General features: G+C 38.1%; 2 protein-coding genes and 2 non-coding genes across 10 annotated transcripts; 1 reads left to right on the top strand and 3 right to left on the bottom strand.

Annotated features, from left to right (window-relative positions):
* The first annotated feature begins 1,853 nt into the window (after positions 1-1,853).
* On the top strand, positions 1,854-14,605 carry LOC145464346 (proline dehydrogenase 1, mitochondrial-like). Its single transcript, XM_081448203.1, has 11 exons — positions 1,854-2,281; positions 6,151-6,529; positions 6,886-6,950; positions 7,207-7,338; positions 9,195-9,256; positions 9,961-10,045; positions 10,341-10,433; positions 10,896-11,042; positions 11,657-11,928; positions 12,567-12,655; positions 13,186-14,605. Exons 1-11 carry the CDS (start codon positions 1,979-1,981, stop codon positions 13,392-13,394), a joined length of 1,836 nt encoding a protein of 611 aa, XP_081304329.1. The 5' UTR covers positions 1,854-1,978; the 3' UTR covers positions 13,395-14,605.
* A 195-nt stretch (positions 14,606-14,800) lies between these two features.
* On the bottom strand, positions 14,801-27,331 carry LOC145464347 (GDP-fucose protein O-fucosyltransferase 1-like). Of its 7 annotated transcripts, none has more exons than XM_081448205.1 (13): positions 27,070-27,331; positions 26,145-26,239; positions 25,047-25,217; positions 24,659-24,777; positions 24,159-24,354; positions 23,421-23,651; positions 20,634-22,441; positions 19,347-19,418; positions 18,621-18,684; positions 17,771-17,907; positions 17,068-17,105; positions 15,530-16,659; positions 14,801-15,185 (listed from the first exon to the last, which is right to left on the bottom strand). In XM_081448205.1, the coding sequence occupies exons 1-7, from the start codon at positions 27,212-27,214 to the stop codon at positions 22,265-22,267; spliced, it is 1,134 nt and encodes a 377-aa protein (XP_081304331.1). In that variant the 5' UTR covers positions 27,215-27,331; the 3' UTR covers positions 14,801-15,185; positions 15,530-16,659; positions 17,068-17,105; positions 17,771-17,907; positions 18,621-18,684; positions 19,347-19,418; positions 20,634-22,264. The 7 variants fall into 7 exon arrangements, with proteins under 7 accessions (XP_081304331.1, XP_081304332.1, XP_081304335.1 ...); XM_081448206.1 differs by having other exon boundaries at positions 18,941-19,418; XM_081448209.1 differs by having other exon boundaries at positions 15,530-15,687; positions 16,588-16,659; positions 18,621-19,418.
* LOC145464579 (small nucleolar RNA SNORD36) lies at positions 16,760-16,834 on the bottom strand. The gene has a single exon (XR_014041448.1). It is a non-coding gene; the product is annotated as a small nucleolar RNA SNORD36 (small nucleolar RNA).
* On the bottom strand, positions 17,197-17,270 carry LOC145464580 (small nucleolar RNA SNORD36). The gene has a single exon (XR_014041449.1). It is a non-coding gene; the product is annotated as a small nucleolar RNA SNORD36 (small nucleolar RNA).
* Positions 27,332-27,382: the final 51 nt, after the last annotated feature.

Below are 27,382 nucleotides of genomic sequence, written 5' to 3' on the forward strand. Positions count from 1 at the left end.
ACGTATTTCAGTGATTTTCCTTTTCTATAACAGATCAAGGGTGGCTCCTTAAATGTGTATATCTCTGAGTATTTGTATTTAAAAGTGCCATTTGTGCGTGATTATGCTTTCCAAATTTTGGTATTGACGGTTGAGTGAAATTGCCCGAAATTGTAGTAGTTCCTTCTGCAATTTTCGATTTCTGTTTTAGAGCTTCTTTCTGTCTTTATATTTAACTTCTCGGATGGTCTTTTCTACCATTTGCTCCGGGTAGCCTTTCGAGATCAGGCGTGTATTGAAATTTTCAATATTCTCTTCAATGTAAGTTTCACAATAAACCTCACGCAAGCAAAAGGGAGTTTATCGGTATATTGCACCACTTATTTCACTGTTATTCAAACAAAAACTTACATTTTCCATGTATCAACATTGCCAAAATCCATTTGCGATAAAACAACAGCGAAAAAGCGTTGATCTGTCCCCAAAACCATGTTTTTGGGCGTCGAAACAACTTTTCGCCATACTTTTCCTTCTAGAAACTTGCTATGTTTGCCCCCTAACGATCCCAGAGTTCTTTGCGCAAACACGGGTATCCGATTACTGGCAACTCATTCGTTGTATTTCTCATACATATATAAACCTCGGGACTTGCGACTCAGACCACAGGCAGACCACTCTATGTGTTCGGTAAAACAAGACAGTCTCCGGTCAAAAGTAATTTCCTAAAAAGACCCTTCAGACGGCCCAGGAAGGCCAACAAACACCATACGTGAGTCGATTAACGTTTCATTTAACTTTATTGGGATATTCAGACCGAGACGTAATTTAGATATGCAATTTTCAGAGTTCTGTTCATAACCCTCATAGATTCTGTTCCTTTAATATAAACAATTTTTAACCACGAACACACAGAGTGGCCTGTCTGTGTGTGCTCAGACATGTCTGAGACAACGACGTGCTCGCGAATTTAAATAATTTAGTTGAACTGGGTAAATAAAAAGTCGAAATTTGGAAAAACTCTTGAATTGGAGAAGCCTAAGTAAAATAGGCCAATTCCGATATATTAAAATTGTAACTTGGCTCCGAGGCTTAGGGGGATAAAACAAAAGAGATTAATTATTCATCCCTCATCCTCGATGCCATTTCTTTCGTTTTATTCCCCTAAGCCTCGAAGCCAAGTTAGAATTTTAATATATCGTAATTGGCCTATTGGCTCATAGCTTAACTGCTTGGAACTTAATTGCAGTGTCTAAAATGTACGAAACGTCGTATTGTAGCAAGGGCATTGCGTTGTTGTAGTCATGGGATTGTGTAACAGAAGGAAAGCCTGTCTGGCATTTATGAATAATATTAAAATATTCTAATTTTGTAACTGTTTTGATAAGTCTCGAATAGCAAGCATTAAGCGAGAATAACTGGTACTAACCTGTGAAAGACTTGCAATTTTCTACTGTTGTCATGACAACAGACCATCGCTTCGTGCAGCAGTCAGTTTCTCAACCGGTCATAGCTTCAAAAATTGTAAAATTTTTATTTCAACTCGAAAAACCTTTAGGCTCCTTCGACGTACACAAAATTTCTCCGCCAAAGTTTGTATACAGTTCACTGTCAATTCGATTTGTCTAGATCTACAGATCGTATCAGATCGCACGTATTCAGAAAACGCTCATCCATCATTAATTACTCCAGTTTATTTACATTTCTTTTTTGGATAACAGCTGCCAAATAAGCGTTACAATAATTGTCTCTTGACTTTTAAAAAAAAGCCTAATTTATCTACTGCCTTAGGTGTGCATTTTGGACAGCAATCAAGCGAATTTTTTTCCTTAAATGTTGAAATGTCGAAGAAAAGGTTGCTTTGGTTGCTGGTCGTAATCTCTGGACGCTTTGCATACCAAGGTTGAAACCTGATAAGCAGGTTTTAGAGGAGCGCGCGAGAAAGTCGCGCCAACAATACAAAAGTGCGAAATTTATTCAAAGCCGCGCGTTTACGTTCGAAATGGCGAAGAGCGTCAGGTCTCTGAGATCAAAACTTCTTTTTAACGGAGGATCGCCAAATAGTATTCGTTCGTTAGTATTCTTAACAAGAAGCAGTAGTCATAGTGTCGCTGAGGTTTCAACAACAGCGACAATTTCTCCCGAGAGGGATCAAATCGCCGCTAGTTCGGAGCAACCGCTCCGTAGTCTCAGCTTCAACGACGGGAGAAATGCGTTCCGATCCAAAACGACTTGGGAAATAATTCGAGCATTAGCCATCTTTAGACTATGCTCCTTCGACTTTCTGGTGAACAGAAACAAAGAGGTTAGTAAATGCTATTTTAAGAGTTTGTACCACCAGTGAATGTCGCACCGAACGTTTCTTTTTATAAACAATTTACGAACTCTTGAATGCGTATGTCTTGACAGCCCGTTACGTAAGACTTACGAAAGTTAATGATTCATATTCAGGGGAAAATATTTTTAATCCCATGGTTTGGGACACATTTTCACAAACTGAAAGACAGTAATCGTTGTCTATTGTAATCTTGCCGATACATATCGTACTGAGCTCATGTTTGAACCAGGAAATACTAGTAAGCTTGCGGCGTCTGTAACGCTTGTTATATTTAATTTGTTTAGGCAATTGTTTACAAACTTTCAGACATGCTTTACGCTTGTCAATTCATTTCACGGCACAGAATAATGAAGTTGTTAGAATTTTTAAACGCGTTGCCTTCTTCTTCACACGCATAGACCAAACAAAATTGATTTCCGCTACGTAACACTTGCTTTGACTCATCAATTACGAAACAACTTGTACTGGCATAAAATGACTGTAAATCACGTGAAAGTAGTCTTTCGTTCTGCATCGATCGATGCGATCGGTTGCAAAGACAAAATTCACCGATATATCATCACAAAGCTTGTTCTCTTCGTCGTTGGGAGATTGGTGGTACAAGGTCAAGAAAATTAACTTCAGTTTTCGTGATGTAAATCAAAGGCAAGTGCCAAACTGTGGCACAATTTACATTTAGTTGTTTACCTTCGAATTTTGCAATTTCGCAGTTGTCTCGATTTCTTCAACACGTCTATCGCTCCAAAAACTTGTTCAGGCTAAATATGTAATGACAGCGTTTAATTCCAAATGAAAATACGAAAAATTAGCCGCCGTCGTTCGCGGTCATCAGAATTCGCCGATCAACTTGCTCATTTGTTTTGCAGAGGACGGAACGCACGTGCATAGCTATTGTCCTGCTAATTTTAAAAACGTTTTGTTTGGTGGCATTCTCGTTGCCGTCGTCGTCGTGGTTGGCTTAAGCTCCCTAATTATGTCAATTTACAATCCTCTTCGCGAAAGATATCTTACACACAAGGCCATATTTTCCTCGTATTTTCTTTGTTTATGCGAACGTCGTATATACACATGTATACATATCCTCGAAACGATAAATTACGCACAATATCTTAACGAAGTTTAATAATAAATTTTTTATGGTCCTTACATCTCTTGAGATCGCGCAAGAATTTTAAATGAGATTCCTTCAGCAAAAGAAGTCTGATTTCAATATGCTCTTGGTTTCGTTTTCTGAAAATAGCATCTTTCTACACAAGTCTATATAAGAACATGTACAGACACACCCCCAGACATTATCATGGTCTCTTCACCCACATGATAAAGCATAAAAATAGATAAATTTTTTTTCGTTTGTGAATTTAAATACAGTGGAATCCTAGTGTCTTAAACCTCTGATGTCTTAAAATATAATGTTTGTTTTGAAACATTCTTTGGCAGTATGAGCAATTGGGGTAAAATTACAGTATTTGACTGAGGAAGGGAAATGACTTTTGGTCCAAAGAATTGGAAGTTTTGAAAAATCGGGATTCCACTATACTGGTATCAGGCATTCAGTGGGAGGCTGAAGGTGGAGGGGCCAGGGCACAGTGGCGGTGCTAAGGGGTACTCATATGTAATAGTAATGGGGAGATGTGAAGACCTTTTGTGGGCCATTTCAGGCCTCGAAAAATATTTGAATTCCACCTTGCCTGTTCGGCAAGTAACTCTCAAATTTTGCTTGCCCGGGGCACTTCCCCGCTTGCCCAAGTTTTCAAACTCATTAATAATTCATGAATCCAAAAATGGAAGTCAAACTACAGGTGTGTTTTAATGTTACAGTAATAAACCCATCTTGACTGTAGTCCTCTTAGTGCTGATCACTTTCATGTTTACGCCATTATATTGTAATAATTCCACAAATTTAACTTCTTCATTCCACTTTAATTTGTGAAGTTGTACGGTTTGTAATAATTAACATTGAGGAACTCACAGTTGAAGAAACAAAGTTTGCGAAGTTGTTGTTGTTCATTTGTGTACTTACTTCCTAGTTCCTGTATTACACACTGGGTATCTTTGTTATTATACAGCCTTGAATCAATCTGTTCAATTTGTCGAAGGTCGCGTTCGACTCCTTGAATGTTCACCTCCATCTTGTCTAGCTCCAGGAAATCATAGCGAAGAGAAGCGCGAGAAATTTATAACACACAGAATTAACAACAAGTCGCCTTCCCACTTCAGTTTTGACACAGGCACAGTGACAAATTTGAAAAGTCGGCGAGAGCATATTTCTTCATTTGGGTGAATGAAAAATAGTTTCAGTTGAGGGAAAACGTCTTCGTTTGAAAGAAACACTATTTTAAGTCATTTTCCAGGAACTCTGAGAGTATTTTGATGACTTACTTATTCATTTCTTTTTAATAATATAATACTTTTCATTTCGCGCGGCGGCGCCCAAGTATGTTATCACTAGCAAACTTGCATGTTTTGCCGAAAACAGAGATTTACCTGGATTTTAGTATCACAAATGCTGGCTTCGTTTTCGTGATAGAAGTATGCGGCTTCTTTTCGCGTACAATTTCTACGCTTTAATATATTGTTGTTGAGTTACATTTTGTACAGAGAAACTGGAAAATGCTTACAAAAAATTGCTAAAATTTTAAGAAATAACCACAGCGTTTTCGTGCCCTATGCGGTTACTTTTAATCCCGAAAAGAAATTTGATCAAGATTTTGATCACGTACTAGGCAACCACTTCTGAGCCATGAGTGCGCGTCACACAATAAACAAAACAACCCTATAAATTGTAATTTTCATCAAGCTTCATCTAAACACTTGATTGCCCTTGAGCCTAAAATTTACCTTTTCTTCTCAAAATTGTTATCAAAAATTTAGTCGGTGAACGGCTTGCCTGGGTCCTTGCCCATGGGGCAAGTAAGGAGAGAAAGTTACTTGCCCGAAGGGAAAATCTACTTGTCCCGGACGACCGGACGGGGGTTTTTTCGAGCCCTGCCATTTGATTCAGTAACTGATTATGCTGGCTAAGGCCTGGTTTTCACTAGCAATGCAAACTTATGCAAGCACAAAGGGTGCAAGGACAAGAGAGGTCAATTTTACCTGAAAATTGAAGGCAGTGCAAGCACAAGAACAAGTAGCGGTGTTTCACTAGTCTTAAGTCTTTTTATCACCTGAGAAGGACGCTGGCCCAACATGAAAGATTTCCCAGCACTAAGTACGCTGTGATTCGTTTTGACACAGCATAGCACAAGCAAACCAAAAATGTGGATGCTTGTTTTTGCGCTTGTGCTTAGGCTTGCATCAAGCATGTTCTCGCAACAAAATAAGGGGCTCTTGTACTTGTAATTATGTTTAAATTGCTCGAGCCTTCATCTCGGATCACGTCTACTAAAGGCATCTGCGGTTGAGTGTCGGGTGACCCATGATCGATACTCGATCTCGATTGAAACTCGATCGATACTCGATCGATACTCAGTCGATACTCGATCGACACTCCATCAACACTGATCATCTGTCACTTGATCAACAATTGATCAACAACTTGGTCGACAGTCGGTCAAGAGTCGACTAATTTTCGATCAATGCATAAAGTTTTATGAGTCGGTCAACACTCTGCTGACTATCAATTGACTGTTGATTGAGTGTCGACTGAGTATCGACTGAGTATTGATTAATTGACACTCAACTGTGGATGCCTTTAGTTCACATGATCACTCATCTCTTGTGAAAGCAAAAACCAGTCTTGGGCTGCCATGAAAACAATTTCATAAACTTTCTTATCATAATATGCTTATCAGATCAATAGCATTGATGGAAAATTGATTTTTTGTTTTGTTTTTCAGCTGCTTCATCTTGGCCAAAAAGTTCTCGGCAAGCGTTTGTTCAGAAGGTTACTGAAAGCTTCTTTCTACGGCCATTTTGTGGCCGGCGAAGATCAGGAGGCAATCAAGCCAGTCATCTCAAATTTGGAAAAGTTCGGAGTTGGTGCAATTTTGGATTATTCTGTAGAGGAAGACTTATCGGAAAATGAAACCAAAGGCCAGATGGGCAACAATCCTGATGAGTCATTAGACCCAGCTGATGAACATGCGCAGTACAAACCACATGTAGAGTTTGCCGACAGAAGGAAAGGAGTCTACAGTGCTAGGACATATTTCTATGAAGGCGAAGAGGAGTGTGACACGAGACTTAACACATTTCTGAAATGTATTGATGCAGCAGGTATTAAAGATGTCTACATAATTATACATGTATATGAAGACAATGTCGTTATTGTCTTCAGGATCAAAACAGATGTGCAACTAGTCTGTCTCCTGCAACCCAGCACTGTTTCCCACATATTTTTAGTTATTTTTGCCATTACTATTAATTGAGAAAACACTAAACAGACAAACTGGATGTTCTTCTCTGGGCAGTCTTTGCAATGTTAAGACGTAAGGTTGGAATTATTTTAATTGACAGTTGCTTCTAAATTTAGGAGCAATTAGGTTACAAATTCAAATTTTGGTGTTGCAAATTCCTTTTTGTTTTATGAAAAATTGTTTAACTCAATTTTATTTCATAATTGTTTTAATTAGGAGGTGCATCCAAGGATGGCTTTGCTGCCATCAAGGTGACAGCCTTGGGAAGGCCGCAGATACTTGTGAGTAATTTATGATTCATCAACAGCATTTTGTTCTGAATTACGTGTCTGTATATAAGACTGAGGAAGTTCATTATCTCTCAGTTACTGTGTTTGATATGGTTCGTCAATCTAGGGGGTGGTTTTCTAACAACCTGCTAAAATGTAAAGTCGCTTTGGTTGCCAAAATCTTTTGTGATTAAAGATGTAATTATTGCCAAGTGTTTTTTTATATTGATTACTTAATAAATTGCATGCTTGTTATTATTTCTAACAGATGAGAATCTCAGAAATCCTCAACCAGACACAATATTTCTTTGACCACTTGGCCTCTGATTCTGTTACGATGGACAAGATTGGAAACAGTGTTGCCAGAGACAAGTTCTTTGAAGGCCTGGAAAGGCTTGGGGTATATAGTTCTTATTATAACAACTTCTCTTTTAGTATAGTTATTAGTAATGGGAGGCTAAATATTCACAAACTACTAAACAGTCTTGAACTAAACATAACTTGTTAAGTTATAAAATCTTAAAAGTTGTTGTCACTGACTTAAAAATCTTAAAATAGACGTTTCGGCTAAAATACTATAACCTTCTTTGGTGATGAAATGAATGTTAACGGCGTCTAAATGTAAATGAGATGTTTATAAGAATGTGAGGAACTTGCTAGGGATTAATTTAGCATTTTGTAAATGTCTGGAATATGCGCGTGGTCATTAATTGAGTTTGGTTCGCGAATGGAATGCCATGCTTCCAAGAACAATCTACGCGACCACAAGGGACAGCGGTCTATGACCTTGACATTATTAAAATCAAATTCGTGGTTGTTTTTCATACAGTGTTGTGCCAAAAGAGAGTTCTTGTCACATGTGAGGACGGCTCTTTTGTGTTCTTTTGTTCTGGATCTCAGTGCTCTGGATGTTTGACTGATGTAAAGTTTTTCACAGTTTTTACAATAATGATTTTATACACAACACCAGTTGACAGGTCTTGATCGAATTTGTCCGTCAGTTTCTTCAGGATGGAACCAACCATCTTGACGGGTTTATGAGCAACATTTATGTCAAATTGTCCCAACGAGGCTTTGTTACTTTGCCATATTTTCAAAGAATCTCTGAAAAAATTGCAAGAACTTTGGGACAATTCGACGTAAATGTTGCTCATAAATCCGTCAAGATGGTCGGTTCGATCCTGAAGAAACCGAAGGACAAATTCGATCAAGACCTGTCAACTGGTGTCATGTATAAAATCAATTGTAAAAACTGTGAAAAACTTTACATCGGTCAAACATCCAGAGCACTGAGATCCAGGACAAAAGAACACAAAAGAGCCGTCCTCACATATGACTAGAACTCTCTTTTGGCGCAACACTGTATGAAAAACAACCACGAATTTGATTTTAATAATGTCAAGGTCATAGACCGCTGTCCCTTGTGGTTGTGTAGATTGTTCTTGGAAGCGCGGCATTCCATTCGCGAACCGAACTCAATTAATGACCACGCGCATATTCCAGACATTTACAAAATGCTAAATTAATCCCTAGCAAAGTCCTCACATTCTTATAAACATCTCATTTACATTTAGACGCCATTAACATTCATTTCATCACTGAAGAAGGTTATAGTATTTTAGCCGAAACGTCTATTTTAAGATTTTTAGGTCAGTGACAACAACTTTTAAGATTTTATCACTATGCCTGACTACAACTACAGTATTTTTAAACTTGTTAAGTTCTTTCAATACAATGCTATCATTACCATAGTTTATTCAAGAGATATAAATAATGTTTAAAAATTACCTCTTGAAATGGAAATCGTGAGGTTAGCCCTATACGTGACATTCCCATAAATAAAAGCGTAAATGATGTGTACATTATCTAGCTAGTGGACAGTCATTGCTGCTGCTCTGTTTAGGTCCTTCTTAACAGGAAAGTTTGTTTAGTTACAAAATGGGCAGGTAGATCATTTAGCAACCTAATTTACGTTATTGTACATTTTCATTTAGTACTATTTCTTTGGTGAGGGGTGTGGCAGGGTGGGGGGGTGGGGCAGGGGAGAATTGGTTTGTTCTTTTGGGCCACCAGAGAATTGTGATAGCATCCCCTAGTTTTACAATGAAGCCAATTATTTCTAATGGTTATTTAAGCAATAAAAAAGTAATAAATAAATGAGATTTCCCACTGCCATTTTTTGTCACTTATATTTTCATGCATGCTCAGAGGGACTACATGTAGTCTATCAATTGTATTGTGTTCATAATTTGGTAGGTTGAGATGAGCCCAGAAGAAGCCAACAGAATATTTGACTTGATTGACACCAACAAATCAGGGTAAAATGAACAACAAAAATTAAAGTTACTTCACCATTACTAAACAATAATTTTTCAAATTACACAGTGGCTTGCAAATTTTGCATTCTCTCTGTGCATAAAACCCAGGTAAAAAAGCTTGTCAAGTTCAGTGACTTGTCAACATCTATTCATTAGACTGTACATGTATAAAAGATCCCTCAAATTCTCCCTTTGGAAATTACAACAAGAAAATGAAATGTGAGAGAAAAATAGCCCCACTTAGAAGAAAAATAATCAAATGGTGCATGATGCATGTACCGTTAGACTCTTATGAAAGGCATAATCTTATCTTGCATGCTGATGCATTGTGTGCCAATTGCATTTCAAGTTTCACCTATTAAGCCGAGGAAGTAACTGTTAATGATCAGTACTTTGAATAGGTTTGATTACCAGCCGCTCTTCGGGAAAGGAGCCCACACTCTGGGAGAAATGTTGACTGAGACATGAGAGAGCAGTGGAAATCAAACCTATACTTAAAGTGTGAAGATGCATACTCGCAGATAAATGAAAGTAATGATTGGGAACCAATTATCAATTGAAAGTGTACGTCATCAAATTAACAGTAGAGAGTTTCCTTCAGAACAAGAAGCAAGCAACTCAACTCTGGATTGACTCAAGGCTGCTGCCATGCTACAGGATGAAGTTGGTTCTTTCACAATAAAATTGCTGTTTTTCAATTTCAGTGATATCGATGTCATAGAATGGCATGAATTCCTCACACCACAGCTGAAGCTGTCACAGCTATTCAAGGCTAAGCCAAAGGGAGATGTAAGTTTGCCTGCTTATGAATTCTCTTCCAGTATCTGGAAGTGAATCAGATGACAATTTTATTATTGTTTATTGTCTAGTATATTTCTGAGAATGACTGGCATCAACAATACACATCTGTTAAACATATAGTGAACCTTACATTTTAGTAGCAGGTCCAAAATGCTTAAAAATCATTAGTGAAATTAACTAATTTACAATTGCAGAAATACCTCACGTTATTAAATGACATAATTTGTTTAACTTAATGTTAAATTATTCTAAATGTCCTCTCTGCCAAAATGTCTATATTCAGGAGAAGACAGGAAGGCCAGTCATTTCAGTTCTTAAAGATGAGGAACTTCACCAAATGGAGAACATGGCAAAAAGACTAACCACCCTTGCTGAGGTGAAGAGATATTTATTTAATTAATTTTTCCTCAGAGTTGCATTGTAAAATGCATGCACGAGGCACTTTGGGGTTTCTAGACGTGGCACATTGTACTGATGCAAGAAATAAAATTTGGTGTGTTTTGTTTCCTTGCATCCATGACCTCACCATTTGTTTCAAAGTTTCGATTCAAGATCGGTACTGAATATATCTGTTGTTCTGAAAACAAAAGTTTGATTGACTGAAGTGAATATGTATTTACTTGGACAACTGTTTATTTTTAATTAGGTAGAGGTACTTGTGAATTCTCAGTGTCACACTCAACTTAGTTGAGGGTGGGTGCTAGCTTAATCAGGTTGGGTTCTAATTTTAGGAAATATCATGAATAATATGGTGTTTGCTGATTAATATTATAATTGTAGTCTGTAATAAAAATTAGAGTACTGTGCTTTACTGATCAAACCTCTCTATTTATTTTAGCATGCTGTGAAGAGAGGAGTAAGGCTTATGGTTGATGCTGAGCAGACATATTTTCAACCTGCCATAAGACATCTAACATTAGACTTAATGAGGCAGTTCAATAAGACCTCTCCTCTTGTGCTTAATACATACCAGTGTTACTTAAAGGTAAGTGCTGGCAGTCATTTGCCTGCAGGTTGTTGATACATGTGGGATGCACTGTGGCTTAATTTGAATGGTTAATGTGAATTGGATTTTGAAACTCTGGAAAGGCGCAGATTCAATACAGACCTGGTTGTCGACATTTCTTTAGAGAGTAAGACACTTTTAGTCTCACAGTACCCCAATGCAAGTCTGCAAGCTCATTCTCACTTGCAAAAAGGGCAAGGGCCCAGGCAAGTTGTCTGTCCACTAAGACTTTCCCTGAGGGCAAGCAAAGTTTGGGAGCTGTTTGTCAGAAGGGCAAGCTGGAATTCAAGTTTTTTTTCAAGCCCTGTTATGACCTATAAATTAAGTACATCTAATTTTATGGTATATTATCTAGAACTATAGGCAAGCATTGCGTTCGCAAAGCTCTGTGCCTGCAAGTACCTTCACAGGTTGTGCAGGGCTACATGACTTTCCTGAAAGACTCTCGCCACTAATAGGCCTGCAATGCATTGCATGCAAAGGTCAATACATTATTACAGTCAATCTCTTGGGTTTTAAAGGACCTGACTACCTACAAATAACTGATTGGTGTATGTAATCTAGTTTACCAATGTCACACATTATGTCTCTAGGACACCTACTCCAAAATCCAGACAGACATGGAACTGGCAAGACGGGAAGGTTACATGTTTGGTGCCAAGCTAGTCAGAGGTGCCTACATGGAACAAGAACGACTGAGGGCAAGCACTTTGGGCTACACTGATCCAATCCACCCAAGCTACAAGGCAACAAGTAAATGTTTTGATGAAGTTTTAAATGCTGTGTTGGAGGAAACAAAGAGAGGAAATGCTAATGTTCTTGTCGCAACTCACAATGAGAACTCCATCCAGGTTGCCATCAAGAGGTACGTTGAGTTAAAGACAAAACACTGTACAGTTTTTGTGTAGAGGGTTTTAAACTTAACATGTTGTTAATCACCAAAAGGGGCTCAGCTTTCCATTCGTTTCAGGAAAGTACACACAGGTCTTGCAGCTCCATCTTTAGCTGACACTCCGACACAGGGTCCTTACATTCCTTTGGTCATTACTTAACTCTGTCTTGGATGTGTAGCTCTCTAACTTAATGGACAACTGTACTGACACACCATCAACAAACAGTTCTGTGATCAGTAGTGCTTTTGTCAGAAGTTGTTTGTCAGAGAACCTCAGAATGGACACATTTTGGCACAATACTAGTGCTTCTCTTTCACCATGTTTCCATAAACGACATAAACCCAGTCATGTAAATCTATAATCACTATTAATATGAAACAGATTATTGAAACAGCTGAATTGTTTGTATATATGCAAATTATTAAAATTAACGCTAAAATTAACGTTTTCACGGTCATTTTCAACTTGAATTTATTGACCATTGAATGGTCAAAATGTCATTCGCTTATAGCATTAATTTTTATCACAAAATCAATTGCAAAGAACTTATTGATTCGAGTATTATATGGTCTGTAAATTGTGTACTATTTAATTCCAATTTGCTCTTTAGGATGCATGAATTGGGAATTTCACCGCAGGACAGGAAAGTTTTCTTTGGACAGCTTTTGGGAATGTCTGATGCAATCTCATTTACACTTGGTACGTGATTGATAGAACATTGTAAATGAAACTAACAACACGTCAAGTCTGAACTTGTGTGTTTGTGTAAGATCAGAAGGCCCGAGTCCAGCCATTGACAGGGTTGTGTTCTTGGGAGAGGGAAATACCTCTCTCCACCAAGGTGTATAAATGAGATCTCACAGGGTAATATGTTGTTGGTAGCCTGCGATACTGGACTAGAATTCAAGGGAGTTAAGCAATACTCTTAGGCACTTTGTTTTAAGCACTACCACAGCCATCTCTCACTCCTTCTGTCCTTGGTGGAGGGGATGGGTCCACGGATGAGAACCTACAACTTTAATGCGGCAAGAATTTTTAGGAAGTGGTAGAACAGAGGTTTGGGAAGTGGGATTCCCAAAGGTGCTTGAAATTCCCCCTTGTCCTTAGGATTCACCTGTACATACTAGTAACCCCCTCCACCCTTCCCGCCCCACCCCACACACACACCATTACCAAGATAGTAACCAGATCATAGGTCATTATAAATGTTTTGTTTACTTTCCTCCCAGGTAATAAGGGATATGCTGTGTACAAGTATGTTCCATTTGGGCCAGTGGACGAGGTACTGCCCTATCTCTCAAGACGAGCCATGGAAAACAAGGGTCTTCTTAAGGGAGTACTCAAAGAGAGGGGTCTTCTGTGGGGAGAACTGAAAAGGAGGTTCCAAGAAGGAGAGCTCAAATATGACCCAACTTTGGTACAAGTTGGTTCTACATAGAGTGGTGCTGACATTATTATGCTGTTACACCAAGTGCTTTCAGCAACTGTTATTCTTTCCGTGAACAGAGCACTACTGTACCATTCATTCACATGGTAACAGTGGTTTGAAAGCCTTCAAGTATTGTTAATGCGGAGCAGTTTTGAGAGGCAGTGCGACAAGTCTTTGTTCATGCGAAGTTTGCTGCATATTGAATGATCATTACAATTTTGTGAGAAGACTGTCTTAGTTCTTCAAAAATGAATGTGTCTGAATGTGTGCCACATACTCTTACAGGTATTTGGGGAGTGCAAATAGTAATATGATTGAATGTACGTCAATTTGTAGAAAATTATTGGTTTAATTTTAACATATATTGAGGAATACTTTAATTCATGGCTGAATTTTAAAACCCCCCATTTCACTTGTCATATCAATGCTCAGTACTACTTACTTAGTAATAAAGAACAAAATAATTTGGAACACAGATTCAACATTGATGTGAACAATTTGGTTTCACAGTGAGGGAACATTTTTTTTTACAATAGCTGTACATGTCAACCCAGAAATGAAGTTTATTTTGCATACAAAGCAATTATCCTATAGGTATGGGACACGGGGGGGGGGGGGGGGGGGAATAACTCATTTGTGAGGACTGTAGAAATTTTTCAGAGCCAGGTAAATAATTTCATTTTTCTGTGGAGTTGTGCACAAGGGTGTGAAATTCTTATGTATTTATTATAATTATGGAGATTAAGGGTATCTTTTATATTTATTTCATACAAATTTGCAAGTTTGCAATTGAAGGATTGAAATGCTACTTATTAATTCCCCTTTTCCTCCTGATCCTTCAATGAATGAACAAGTTCATAGCTGGTAGTGAAACATATAGTGTTAGTAATATGATCACTTGGTTTCAAACAGGGTTATTTGTTAGCAAACCTAGGGTAAAGGTCAATAATTCAAGTTGAACTTTTTTTCCTTTGTGCAGGAGATTTCACTTTTAATTCATTGTGGGGAAAAAAAATGAATTTTTGTATCAAAGCATCAATAATTTGCATTTTTCCTGGAAATAATATTAACCTGATTTTCGATTAATTTAGTCTTTTAAGTCAATGGTGTGTATAGGATGAATTCTATAATGTTAGGTATCTACTTATTATTAGGTAAAATGAATTGTAAAATAGGTGTTGCTGGCAACAGGCTGATTGAATAAATGTTAACACTATGTACTTGTGAATATCACAGAAATGAGTTTGTGTAATTCTAGGTTATTAAAAGGGACATCCACCCAGTATACAGAGAAGACCTACTTCATCAGTGACCTAGCCTAAACTTCCACCAACCTACAGGTAACCCACCTCCACTGCACCTCCACTGGAAGTGAGACCCTTGATAGCAACAATGTCCTCCCCCCCCCCCCCCCCCTAGTCTTGCATTTGAGTATTGGTCTAAAGAATGTTATGGTTAAAACGTCTTGTTACTATTGCAATTCATATGCAATTCTGAAGATTGTCATCTGACAACCCAGAATAAAAAAGGCAACTAGAATAACAAAAAGACAACTAATTATAATAAATTAGCCATTTTTAGCCACAATGTATTTAAGTTTTAGAAACATCAACACCACAATTAGTAAATTGGAATCATCACAGATTAAAAATATTCATTGATTTATTTTCTTTTACTTTCATATGTATTTCATTTCTTTTCTTCTTCTTGCCCTTTTCCCTCCAAGTCAATTTTCTCTTTCCTTCCAGTCTTTCATGTATCCTCTCTTGCACAATGCTTGTTTTGAAACAAGACAAGAAACTGTAAAAAAAAAACGATAAATATCCACTCAGTTTTATCACTGTTTTCATTGTTACTTCGCCACATATTCTCTATTACATATCACTAATTTGCGAAGACTAAAAATAGAGACGGAAGATGGAAAAGCTAATAGGCCCTTTGCAGGATCCAGTCACATGGTACAGAATTAACTATGCTGGGATGCAAGTTACACAGTTATGTAACACTTCCAAAACAAAGCAACTCATACCAGTCCAGCCTGACTTTCCTTTGTTTTGAAAGTCCCACTGTGTAACTTGCATCCCAGCATAATTTTTCCATACCATGTGACTGCATCGTGCAAAGGGCCTATTTTCAATACTTACCACAACAGTCAACTTCCAGCGGCAAGAGCCACTCCCGCATTGTTGGGACTGAAGGAGGGTTGCCTCTAGGTGTGGTTGGGATGATCCTTACCACTGCCCTCCAGTTCTTTAAAAATTGCAGTTGCAATTTGAAGTATGTCTTTGAAGAATATAACCATCTGTAAGTGCAATGTTGTGAAATACAAACACATTTGTCTCTGTTGTTACCAAAAATTGTAAACTTAAGACTATACACTTAACTAATATTCTAACAACACCTTTAATAAGTTTAAAAAGTGAATTTGCTTGAGCATAGAGCTGTAGAGCTTTATGAAAACCTCTGCACCCAAAGCAACCTGTCTGCAGGTGGTGGAATAGTTTTGTTTTTGAAGATCAGAATGGCAGAGAAAGGTGTTGGAAGGAATTTCTGCACAATCGGACATTCTTCCACATAAACGGTCGCAACTTACAAACAAATGCAAAACTGTGCAGATATCAAACTTTATGCACAAACCAAATTTAATGTGGTAGAAATTTAAAATGATCTCTGGCTGATTTTTCTTTGTTTCTTGTCATTCACACTTTAACCGTCGAAGACTGTAGTTCAGGCTGTCGAAAGCTTGTAATTTTTTAATCATTTCAGCTAGAGAGCATTTTAAATTTTTACCATGTTTTATCCTGGCGGTGCCCCTTCAATATTTTCACAAATTTTACATGTTGTTGAATCCATCAGATGGCCACTGTGCTTGAATTGTCATCACTAGTGCATCTGTCGCAGGGTTATCACACCCCACCACCAACAGCACACATCATCATCTGGATGACAACAAAATTAATTATGACAGGCACTTGAGAGTGGAACAAGTGTAGAACTACTATGTACAATGTATTTTAGTTTCAGATCAACCAAGACAGTAGAGGCTTTAACTGCAGTAATGCTGAAGCCTTAAAATAAACTAATTACAATATTTTGGACCCATACAATCACTGAAATTATTCTATCTGCAAAATATTGACAGCTTTGCATGTACTATAGGTATCCCTTAAATGTAAGAAGAGTAAAAAGACAAATAACTTACACAGAGTCCTGACATATCAAGAAGGTATGTAGCTTCATTCAGATTACTTCAATCTTTTTCCTCCACTTGAAGCTAAGCCACAGAAGAGAAAAACAGATTCAAGTTTTGATTGCTGTACTCAAATGTATGGCACCATATCTCTTTGTCATGTACAAGAAAAATGGGCAATTCTGTTGCTCAGATTTAAAAAGCTCGTTTGTGAAGCCACATGGCAAATTCAGCACACAATGGTTAATCATCAATGCAACAGAATGGGTTTCACATTGATTTTAAATTTGATGCAATTAAGCTTAGGGGGCATTTGCTACAGATGTACACAGGCACCTGTTATTGGTTATACACAAGATTTTCCCTTGGCTAATGGCTGGATTGAAAGACAATGAAAAATCATCAACATCTACTGACAGAAGAACAAGTAACAGCAAATGGAATTAATTGCGCTTGTCAACTGAATGTCAATAATAACTATAATATTATTACCTTCATCGTAATGCTAGGAAATGTTCTGTTTCTGTATCCTGCATCACAAAAATAGAGTGTTTTAGCATGCTGCCAAGTGTCAGGTAAACAAATGTTATTACAAGTACACCACAGTCCCCTTTTCGAGGGCATGCTCAGTTAAACTTAAGGAAAATGTCTTCAGAATTAGATCAGGTGAAGAAATTCATACTCCATCACTGCATGCCCCCCGAAAAAAAAAAATTACATAAACTGAAGAGAAGAACAGAAGTTTTGAAGAGATAATACACATTATGACATGCTTGCATTGTGTGGCATGCCAAAGATCATTTCCAGGTTAGAGAGTAACCTTTTTCTAAGGAAATTTCTGATGCAACAATTTACAGTGAGTACAACGGAGTACAGGGATAGATTGTTTTTGGTGCGAGGGACGTCTCCCATCAGTTTGGTGCAGCTAGTTGCATGTGTTGCTTCCAATGTTTCTCAAGGGTGGTACTTTTGAGGTAATTTGGTACTTTCAGAGGGTTGTTAGGGTTAGGAATTTGTTAACAAATACAATTTAGGGGCCACTTTCAAAAATTTGCTCCTTTTGAGGGTTGTTACTTTCAAACTTAACATCAAAATTGTCTTAGATGTAAAAACAAGAGATCACATCAGCTTTCCTTTGCCTTTGCCACACATGAAAATCTGAATAAAAACTTGAAGTTGCAGCTGCACTACTTACCCTCTTTGCATGTAAAATGGTTTCCAAAGCCACTGAGCAGTTCAATATTCATTTTGCCATGAGACTTGTAAATTGATCTTCCACCTATCATTTACCAATCCACTTTCTTCCCCTCATTTTACAAGAGATGTGAAGCCCTAAGACAGAGATAGAATAAAGTTCTACTGGCAAGAACTTAAAAAAAAACAACTTGTGTCAGAAAGTAGTCAAAAAAAAATCTGAAGAACACAAACTGTCAGCGACTTAAATTCAGTGAGTCATTCTGCACTGCCATGATAAATGACATGCAGTCAATACCTCTGCAAAGTCTCATCATCCAGCAACACTTATTTATTAGCAGTTGTTAAAAACCTTTACTACTTGACAAAACACATACACATAGACCCTTTTCATAAATGGCTGCCAATTATAAATTCTTTTGTAAGTATTAAAATTAATCTGACTAACCTTGTTTTTGAGTAGATAATTCAAAAGAATTTTTACTCCCAAACAAGTTTAGTGAGGCTAATTTAAATGTATACAAAAGAATTTTAAATTGGCAGCCATTAATGAGAAGGGTCTATGGTGCTTTCATTTGGGAATCTGATGTCAAACAATTCCCCAAAACAGCAGACTTCAGTTTATTACTTTGTCCAAGTTATTGTTGACTGTATGCAGGTACAAGACTATTGACAAAGTTGTGCAAAAAGCAATTGCATATACTGGTTTTGAAAGATAATTAAAAAATGTTTAATTTTGTCTTGTGCCTGTGCATTACAGGCATTTTCCCTACTAACAATAAACTAAGCTAAAAAAAAATTACTGCCTCTATGCAGTGTTTCTGGGCCAAGAAAATTGATTAAAGGCTTACCTCTACAGGGGATTTAAATATTTATTGTCATTAGCTTGACTCCATCTCAAGGATATGAAAGATGCTGATGTAATAATAAAAGGATGTTAGTGTATCAAAGGTTAAAGAAGAGGATTTCCATCAAGCATATCACATACAAAATGGCAAAAGATTCACTACACTGCTCAGACATTCTTGTTTGCATTCACTGCAAAGTGGGGTAGTACTCCACTCATCTATTAAGCCTTCCTTTGTCATCACTGCAGTGACAAAGTAAACTCGACAAAAAATAAATAACTATTAGACAGTCTTGTGTTACAAATCTTGTAGTGAACATTTACCTCACCAATAACACTGATCAAAACGCAATAATATCTGCTATTTTGGTACCATCCATCAGAGCACTGTTGTACAAATATAGTAAAATACACTTCGCAGTCTTATCGATCCACAGCTTATTAACGAAGTTCCTAAATTATTAATCAAGAGATGTGGAGGTTCCAGGTATGAACAGGCCAACAGCAACTCAGAAATTGCCTTTTTGGCTTCATGTTATTGGGCAATTTCAGAACACATTACATTCCCTCAGAACATTTTTTGTGCATTGAGGAGCACGAAAGAAGGTCAATGCTACATGTATCTGGTAAAAGCAGCGTATGACCTAAATTACAAACAAACAAAGAAGGGCTTAAGCAACAAATACTTAGTGAAGAACTCAAGAGCAGCATTCTTAGGTATGACACATACCCCACAATTGGATGTTAATTTCAGTGGTGGGTCCCTGCCCTTTTTGATTGTGGTCATCTTCTGCATTTTGCCCTGTGGAAAGATCAACCAATATGTCAACATACATTTAGCAAGTAAGAGTCAAAGTTTGGGAACCAGAATGGCTTGCAAGCAAGCAAATGCATTGAATTCACTGGTCAGTTAAGAAACGTTTTCACTCATGTGTTGTATCAGAAGAACGAAAGTTTGATATACTCATCATCCCAGTGAATGCAATGTTCAACCACATCAGGCTCAATAATATTATCATTCACACCCGTTTGCTTATCCAACAATACAAACTACACCAAGCTGATAACAACAATGCATGGAGAAACAAAAAGAACAAGATCTTCACAGTTGTATTTCAACTAAGGCAGCTGAAAAGAAAGCCTGAAGAAAATGTTCAGGATCTGGCAAACCTATGACCTTCGCGTTCCTAGAACAGGCCGTGTGGACCGGACCTACTGTAGTGTCTTACTGCATTTGGATATGTATCTTGTGTTAGCTTAGATAATAGGATGTAACACAGAGAATTGTATGTCAAACTAGAGTGTGTACTTAGAGCACATCTGACAGGTTGCAATTTTGGCTAAGGCAGGAGAATCATGCAAGTTGCATCAGCTTTGTTTTCTACAATATTCTTCTATGATAGCCACCACTGTAAGCTAGTTCCAGTCTGGTCTCAAAAATATGAATATGGCCTATAAAAATACTAAACATTTACATTTTTTTTCTCCAGTCTTCAGATTTAATCAAGAGATAAATCTGGAGTTTGACAAAAGTTAGGCGAATGGGAGGCATGACATGAAATCACGAGCTGGAGGGTTCTGTTGGAGCCTCAATTTTTTTTTCACGCCTTCTCTCACTAAGCTGAAATATAACTGTGAAGATCGCATTCTCTTTCTTTCCATACTTCCATCAAAGTTGAATGAAAGCCGACATTCAATTTCCCTAAACTTAAAAATTGATATACGGCTATTCGCAACCCACGGGAAAAGAACTTGTGGCAAAGAATGATGAAGAAAGACTTGATGGTTGCGGAAAAAAAGCTGGAGTAAACAAATTGTTATCGAGTTTGCTTGAATCCAATGTACGTGTTGCTTGCACGTGGGTTGTGGTCGAGGTCCAGTATTTTCGTTAATAAATTAACTGTGTGCTTTCATGACTAGTCATTTGTTTAGTAGTTAGTTTAAGCCACTATTGCAGTTTGGTATGAAAGCTTTTCTGCAGAGTAACAGAGTAAAAACAAGCAGAAATTCAACAAACCTTCTCGGAGCTTCAACATTGACAACGGCCGCTGCTTTCCATGTGCTTCAACTAACCCAGAATGCTTTTCTGGCGCATTCCTCGCCTCAACTCACCGCGGCCAGCAAAAAGGCACAGGGCATGGGCCACTTTCGACTTCAGCTTGATAGGGAGACCTGGAGGACACAAACAAAAGAAATGAATAAACATGGTCATTCAATTTTCTTTGTTTAAGTCCTCTAGGCCTCGCTGCCAAGCTGAATTGTAATATATCGAAAGTAGTCTATTGGAAATGGTGCACTGGTGAGATTGCGATGTCGGTGATTTGCTTGTTTTCAGCAGTTCCGACGGTTTTATTTCGTGGCTTTGGATTTTACTTACACCATGTACTATATGAGCATATATGGTGGGGAGAGTTCAGGGAGGCCATTTAGCACTGTTGTGCTAAATGGGGACATTGTAAATAAACAATAGGAGAGGGCAAAGTGGACTTTTTCCTTTATCAACATATCGGTGCCTGAACGCGAAGAACTCGTTGCAAGGAATCATGTCATTGCTATATTCTATATGATTTTGCACGCTATAGCTGAAGCCCAGAAACGCCGAGGAGAGTGCCTTGTAATCTGTTTCTATTCTTGCAGTCTTTCATGAATATCACTTAACAAAAAACGCTTGGAAAATTATACTTTTTTTGCAATAAAACTGAAGTTCTGTGACAATTTCTTTTTGCGTTTTCCATAGGCAAGAAAATCTTGGCTAAAGGCTGTGAAAGTCTGCTCGGACTGATTTTGAGCTCAAGGGCGAATCCAGGATTTTTCTTAAGAGGGGTGCACCACTAAGGAATGACGTTACTGACTGCTGAGGTAAACAAATTTTAAAAGCGAATACGAAGAAGAAGGCTTCAACCAGGCTTCACCCAGTACCCCAGCGTACCCCCTGCACCATCCCTCTAGATCCGCCCCTAGAGTTGAAACAGTTGCCCCCTTTCAAAGGACAACTGGAGATATTTTTTTATCAAATTTCAAATCCACTCGTTTTGATCAACGCAATTGTAATTCGGAAACATGTAGAAACTTCACAGCTTGGCGCTTTCAGAGTGAAGTATAAGTGGAAGTTCTATTGTATGTATAGCAGTACACGAAAGCAATTTCAGCGCTGTTCAGACAGAACTGACCATCTTTGAGATGGTTGTCATTACGAGGAAAAATAGTGATACATGCCAATAAAGTGCCATTGACAAGATATATTTTGACGTGAATTTTGATTGGAAAATGGTTTTCAAGTCTTCAAGTGGAGTAATGAGCTGCGGGACACGAGAATTGTTTGTAATAGCACTGTTATGCATAATAAATTTAAGTATTTTTTTCTGAACTAGACAACTAAACACCTGTTATCGCGCTACAGGCCCAAAAACGTGCTACACGTTCAGCATCGTTTTTCTGGCCCGTTATTCCATTCTGCAGCACCATAACCGTTATACAGAGGGCCCACTAAAGTGTTACAGGGACGTTAACAGCCTCTACGCAAGTTGTCTTCGTTTTAGGTCCTTTCTGAGTTTCGGAATAAAAGTCCCGGGAAAATCCGAATACCCATCTTATTGGTGCCTATACTCGAGATTGATTGTATTCCAAAAAGGTAACCAACGGCTGTAGTTACTGATGTTGATTTTCATCAAAAGCCCAGAACGAAGAAGGCTTTCCACTAAAATCTCTTTCACGTTTGACAAATGAGGAAAACGATGACACGCAGTTGCCGATGAAAAAGTCAGCTCTGCCTAAAATGGCAAGGTCTATCTGCGGCAGCGATGGGTTGAGATGGAAAACTTTTACCTGAAATTGGATTGGAAACAAAAACAAAAAAATCAGCAAAAGGGGAAGGAAAAATCAATTCAAAACGTAATTATCTGCTTTGCAAAGTTTGACACTTACGTTACTTTCGTGGCTGTTTAAAATTGTCCTCATCCGATGCATTATTCTACTTCTTAAGTTTCACTCAGATACTTTTAATTTATCATATCGGCTTAGTAAAAGGGGAAGAAAAACCAAATTCCAAATGAAATTATGTACTGCACAAAGTTTGACGATTTCGTTTCTTTTGTAGCTGTTTACTTAGCATTTTCTTCGTCTAATGCCGTATTCCACCTAAAAAGTTCAACTCAAATACTTTTAATTTACAATATCGTGGGCCTGGGCAGCTTGTGCTCAATAGTCCAATACTAATGGGTGAAAATTTTAGAACTGCTTGTGATGATCACCTGTCAGAAAATGTTGGCCAAATAGTTCGTCTTGTGTGATCGTCTGGGTGAGGGTAGTTATGAAAAGAACTGTTGTTGTTGACTGACGTTTCGACAACCTGAGCGCAAGTCATCTTCAGAGTCAAGTGAATAGTGTTAGTCAGTCAATGATGTTATAAGTCTGGTCCGTTGAAAGTGATTGGTCAGTTTAGCCGTGATGGTCTTGGCTAAAAGACTAGTGCAAAGTTTGCCAGCAGTCATTGGTTGATTCTAGTAATCACTCAATCACTTTCAACGGACCAGACTTGTAAGTCTTATAACAACATCATTTACTGACTAACACTATTCACTTGACGCTAAAGATGACTTCCGGTCAGGTTGTCGAAACGTCAGTCAACAACAATTCTCTTCAGAACTACCCTCACCCGGACGATCACACTATACGAACTACTGATACTCCTGGCCGCGTCCAAACCATTTACTATGCTGAACAAATGTTCGACTCGAATCCAAAGGGTCTCCACATTGATAATACGCCAATATGTACATAAAACATAATTTTACAATCAACTTACATCCAGCCCTTTAAGTCTGAAATTCAAATGATCAATCATTGGATCATTATCAGTGGCCACAAACACGGCCCTGGCACCATATGTCCTCACAGCTTGCTCAGTGCGGTTGAGAATGTCTTGTTTGGGAGGGAAACAAAGATCCTTAGTGACAGTTCTGTAGCGGGTATACCCCAGACACTGCGGTGATGCCATGTATTGAGGCATGCCTGGTGCATGCTCACAAGCATTTTTCTGGAAGAAAGAAATGAAGAAAACAATAATATTGGCTTCTATCATTGGTAAGGAATGCCTCCATGAAGAGAGCTATGTAGTTGTATCTTTCACATGCACAGTGTATTACAAACCTTTAGAAAATAGCTCAAAGAAAATATGCATTCTGATTGGTTAAAATCGTGTTTCTACAACTAGATTATGAGTCTGAGATTTCTATGGGGTGACAGTTGATAAGGCTGAAGCCCGAACTAACTATCACCAAACCAAATCAACTAACATGAAAAAGAAAGTGAAAACTTTAAAAATGTTCAAAAACGATTTGCCAAATATGGCACCTTTTTAAAAACAAGATTATCATACTGTCTGGCTGGGTGGGACTTAGTCAGATTAAGAGGATTAACACCAAAATGAATATTGTTAAAAATTAAACTTTCTGTACCCAATCAATTCTATTGCATAGATGAATTCCAACAAATGGCCCTTTTGGCAAAGTGTTTTGAATAAAAAAAATTAAACTTTCTTTACCCAATCAATTCCGTTGCGTAGATGAATTCCAACAAATGGCCCTTTGGGCAAAGTGTTTTGAATATACTCATCCACCTCATGGTTTATCTTGTCGGACCACTTTAGAAAAGCATGTGCGTGACGATTCTGTTCTTCTACTGGGTAACTGGCAGGAGCTCCCCTGAATGCAAGAACAGGGTGACTTGATGGTGGAAATCTGTGTAATAATGATTGAAATAATTATTGAAATGGATCTTTTTTCCACTGTCACGCCTTTATAAAACACTCTGGACAGTACTTCATTGTAATTTCCACATTGTTGCATTGTTAGTAGTTCTGGTGTGACAGTTTTCAATTAGGTTCCAATTCTCAAACTGCAAAATTTTGGGGGCATTTTCCATGGATTCTGCAACCCCAAGATACCAGCCACCCACCCCTGTTCCCCTTCCACTAAGAAAAATTCTGACCATTAGTAATTATAACTAAGAACAGAGAGAACAGAGGGTATCTTCAGAACTTACTCTCTTTGCCACTGATCTCTCTCATAAGGGTCCCACACATGAACTCCAAGATGGTAGACAATTTTCTCATCAAAGTCAACCTCCAGTCCATCCCAAAAGGGTTTGAAAGGATTTCCTTCCTAAATTAGAAAGACAGTGTGGTCTGGATTCCTTTACAGCTTCAGTAAAACCTTATACATTGACAAAAGCCCATCTGGGCCCAGTTACTCACAGCAGGGTTAAAACACAGAGATTAAGGAATCAATTCAGTTTTCTTGGTTAAGTCTTCTTTAAGTCGGTCACCTGTTAAGAAAAGTGTTTTCTTCTCATGAGATTTTCTGTTTCACTACTATTTTCAAATGATCATTCTCAACTTAGGAAGTTAAACTTATTTTAGTACCAACTGTACCTTCATAACACACTTTGCTTTGGAGCTAGGAGGTAGCCAGCAGTAGCCGTGCCTTTTTCCTTTGGGCCAGTAAGTGGAGGCTAAATGTTTCATAAAATCTTCTGCTAAAATAACTCTGTGGTAAGATTGAAGAGGTTCCACTTGAAAAAAGTCAGAGAAAGGGACATTTTTCTGTTGGAAAATTAATATAATAATCATGAATACACAATACATAAATTTGACTGAATGCTGGTACATATGGGTTATTGACCAAGCATGAGGTCAAAATGGCTAGATATTGGCCGACTTCTGTCTTTTACATGTTACTGGACTGAGATGGCTGCCTGCCTGCTTGGGTAGCCAATCACAGTGCAGGATTTGGTTCATCTTGCCCGGTCACTAGCTAGCCATGTAATAAGGACAGTTATAGCTTTTCAGATCAGTAACCAGCTGCACAATAATTTTATTGGTCTTTTCAATTCCTAGCATTTCAATTTGTTAACTATATGAGCACAGAAATAACATGTCTTAGTAGTCATGTTTGCTGCTTGCCTAAATCCATCAATCTTCCCCATCCTCACCTGAGTGCCTTATTTCTGACTCCTTTGGTGTTTTCTTGGTAAGGAAAGGTAGGTAGGTAGGTAGGTAAAGTCTGCACACGAGCCAAGTGGCCCATCAGGCCAGAGCTTATCCCAGTTTCTGTTGCATGAAGAGACTAAGAGTATTTCTACCCTCACTCCCCCCTCCCCTCCCAGATGGGATGCCAGTCCATCGCAGGGTTACCCCCAGCATTAAGTTTGCCAGTACCCATTTATACACCTGGGTTGAGAGAGGCACTGTGAGAGTGAAGTCTCTTGCCCAAAAACACAACACAATGTCCCGCTCAATGTCACGGCTCAAACCCCAACCAAATGCTCCGGAGATGAGCGCACTAACCATGAGGCCACTGCTCCTCCCTGAGTTTTCTTGGTAACCTATTGTATTTATTAGCTTCCTTTGATGTAAAGGAAGCATTTGTGGCATTAATATTTTTATTTCAACCTCTGGATAGATTTGGGTATGGGGAAGAGGAAAACCCTGTGGTGCAAGTCAAGCAATGAAGGACAAAATATAACATACATATGTTCTCCAAGGTGGAAGAATTAATGTTCTGTCAAGAGCCTTGGCAAATGCTATTGCTCCTAGAAAATGTTCTGCTTGGTTTCCAAATCTTCCTGTGAAAAGATAAATTATAAGAAAATGATATTAGGCTTAATTGCTTTCATAGGCTAACACATCCAAAATATATCTTTTTATTTCATGCATTCCAATTCATTTTTTGAATCCTCAATTTTTTTAGAACCTCCCAAGTTTTCAAACCAATTCCAATTTCATCGGGTGGTTAAAAAAAAAATCAGAATTCCATTGTTTCCTTGACTATATTTTTATGTCAATCTTTCACAGTACACTGTAATATTGCAATATTTCTCTTTTCCAGGAGAGTCATCAACCCTCATGCCCATTTTTCTTCTGTCACTCTTCGGGGCTATAAGACTACTGTGCGCCGTTATGCACCCAGAAACAAAATCCCTCTGAAATTCCAATACACCCACATGTGTTCTGTCACAAGTGTCTTGTTTTAATTGGCTTTAGCTTAAAATTTCAGTGGTGGTTTGGGCTGTGGGCTCTGGGTCTCATTGGGTTAGGTGGCGAAGATAATTGCACTTAACATTTTTAATGGCTATAATAAATAAGGTTTTTCTGTAACCAACTACTAACTAAAGTAACCACCAAATACCTAAAACGGCTTTAAAGGTTTGCTTTCAAAATTTCTGACGATCTCAGCTCCACCACTTTATCTGGAACTTTTAAATTACACCCCCCCCCCCCCCCTCCCCCCTTTCACCTTACATGGGTAAAACAGCAACTTACAAGGTGCAATTAAAAATTTAAATTGTGAAGTGAAATTATTCCTATATTAAAACAAAACTTCGGGGAAAGATTATCACGTTGCATACTTGAAAAAAACCATTAGTTATGTGCACACTGATTTAAGCTAACCTACCCATGCACGGACAGTAAAACACGTAACCACGAGTGTCCCATTTGAAACTCGATCCATTGCTCTCCACTTCGGAAGTAAACACTTGGTTGAGCAAAGAAAAAAAATACGAAAGCAACAGAATGACACTTGCATGATCAGGACGCATCTTGGAAGAAATGAAGTGCTTCAGCGAAATAACCAGTAATCAAAGCCCAGAAAATTGAATGGAAGGAAATAAATAACAGTAAATCTCAGCTAAGCTGAGTAAATAAGCAAATGTGGGCAGCTGTTCTCAGAAAGATGACCGCTGAAGGAATGCAGTCAATGTTTTCCC

This window comes from Orbicella franksi, chromosome 12, assembly GCF_964199315.1.
Source record: "Orbicella franksi chromosome 12, jaOrbFran1.1, whole genome shotgun sequence".
NCBI classification, from domain to species: Eukaryota; Metazoa; Cnidaria; class Anthozoa; order Scleractinia; family Merulinidae; genus Orbicella; species Orbicella franksi.

Coding starts and splice junctions, on each gene's coding strand:
- LOC145464347 (XM_081448205.1), bottom strand. CDS start 27,214: ATGCGTCCTGATCATGCAAGTGTCATTCTGTTGCTTTCGTATTTTTTT. Junction 25,218..26,144: donor TTCCACCTTGGAGAACATAT/GTATGTTATATT, acceptor ATTTTCCAACAG/AAAAATGTCCCTTTCTCTGA. Junction 24,355..24,658: donor AGAGATCAGTGGCAAAGAGA/GTAAGTTCTGAA, acceptor ATTATTACACAG/ATTTCCACCATCAAGTCACC.
- LOC145464346 (XM_081448203.1), top strand. CDS start 1,979: ATGGCGAAGAGCGTCAGGTCTCTGAGATCAAAACTTCTTTTTAACGGA. Junction 6,530..6,885: donor GAAATGTATTGATGCAGCAG/GTATTAAAGATG, acceptor TGTTTTAATTAG/GAGGTGCATCCAAGGATGGC. Junction 11,929..12,566: donor ATCCAGGTTGCCATCAAGAG/GTACGTTGAGTT, acceptor TTTGCTCTTTAG/GATGCATGAATTGGGAATTT.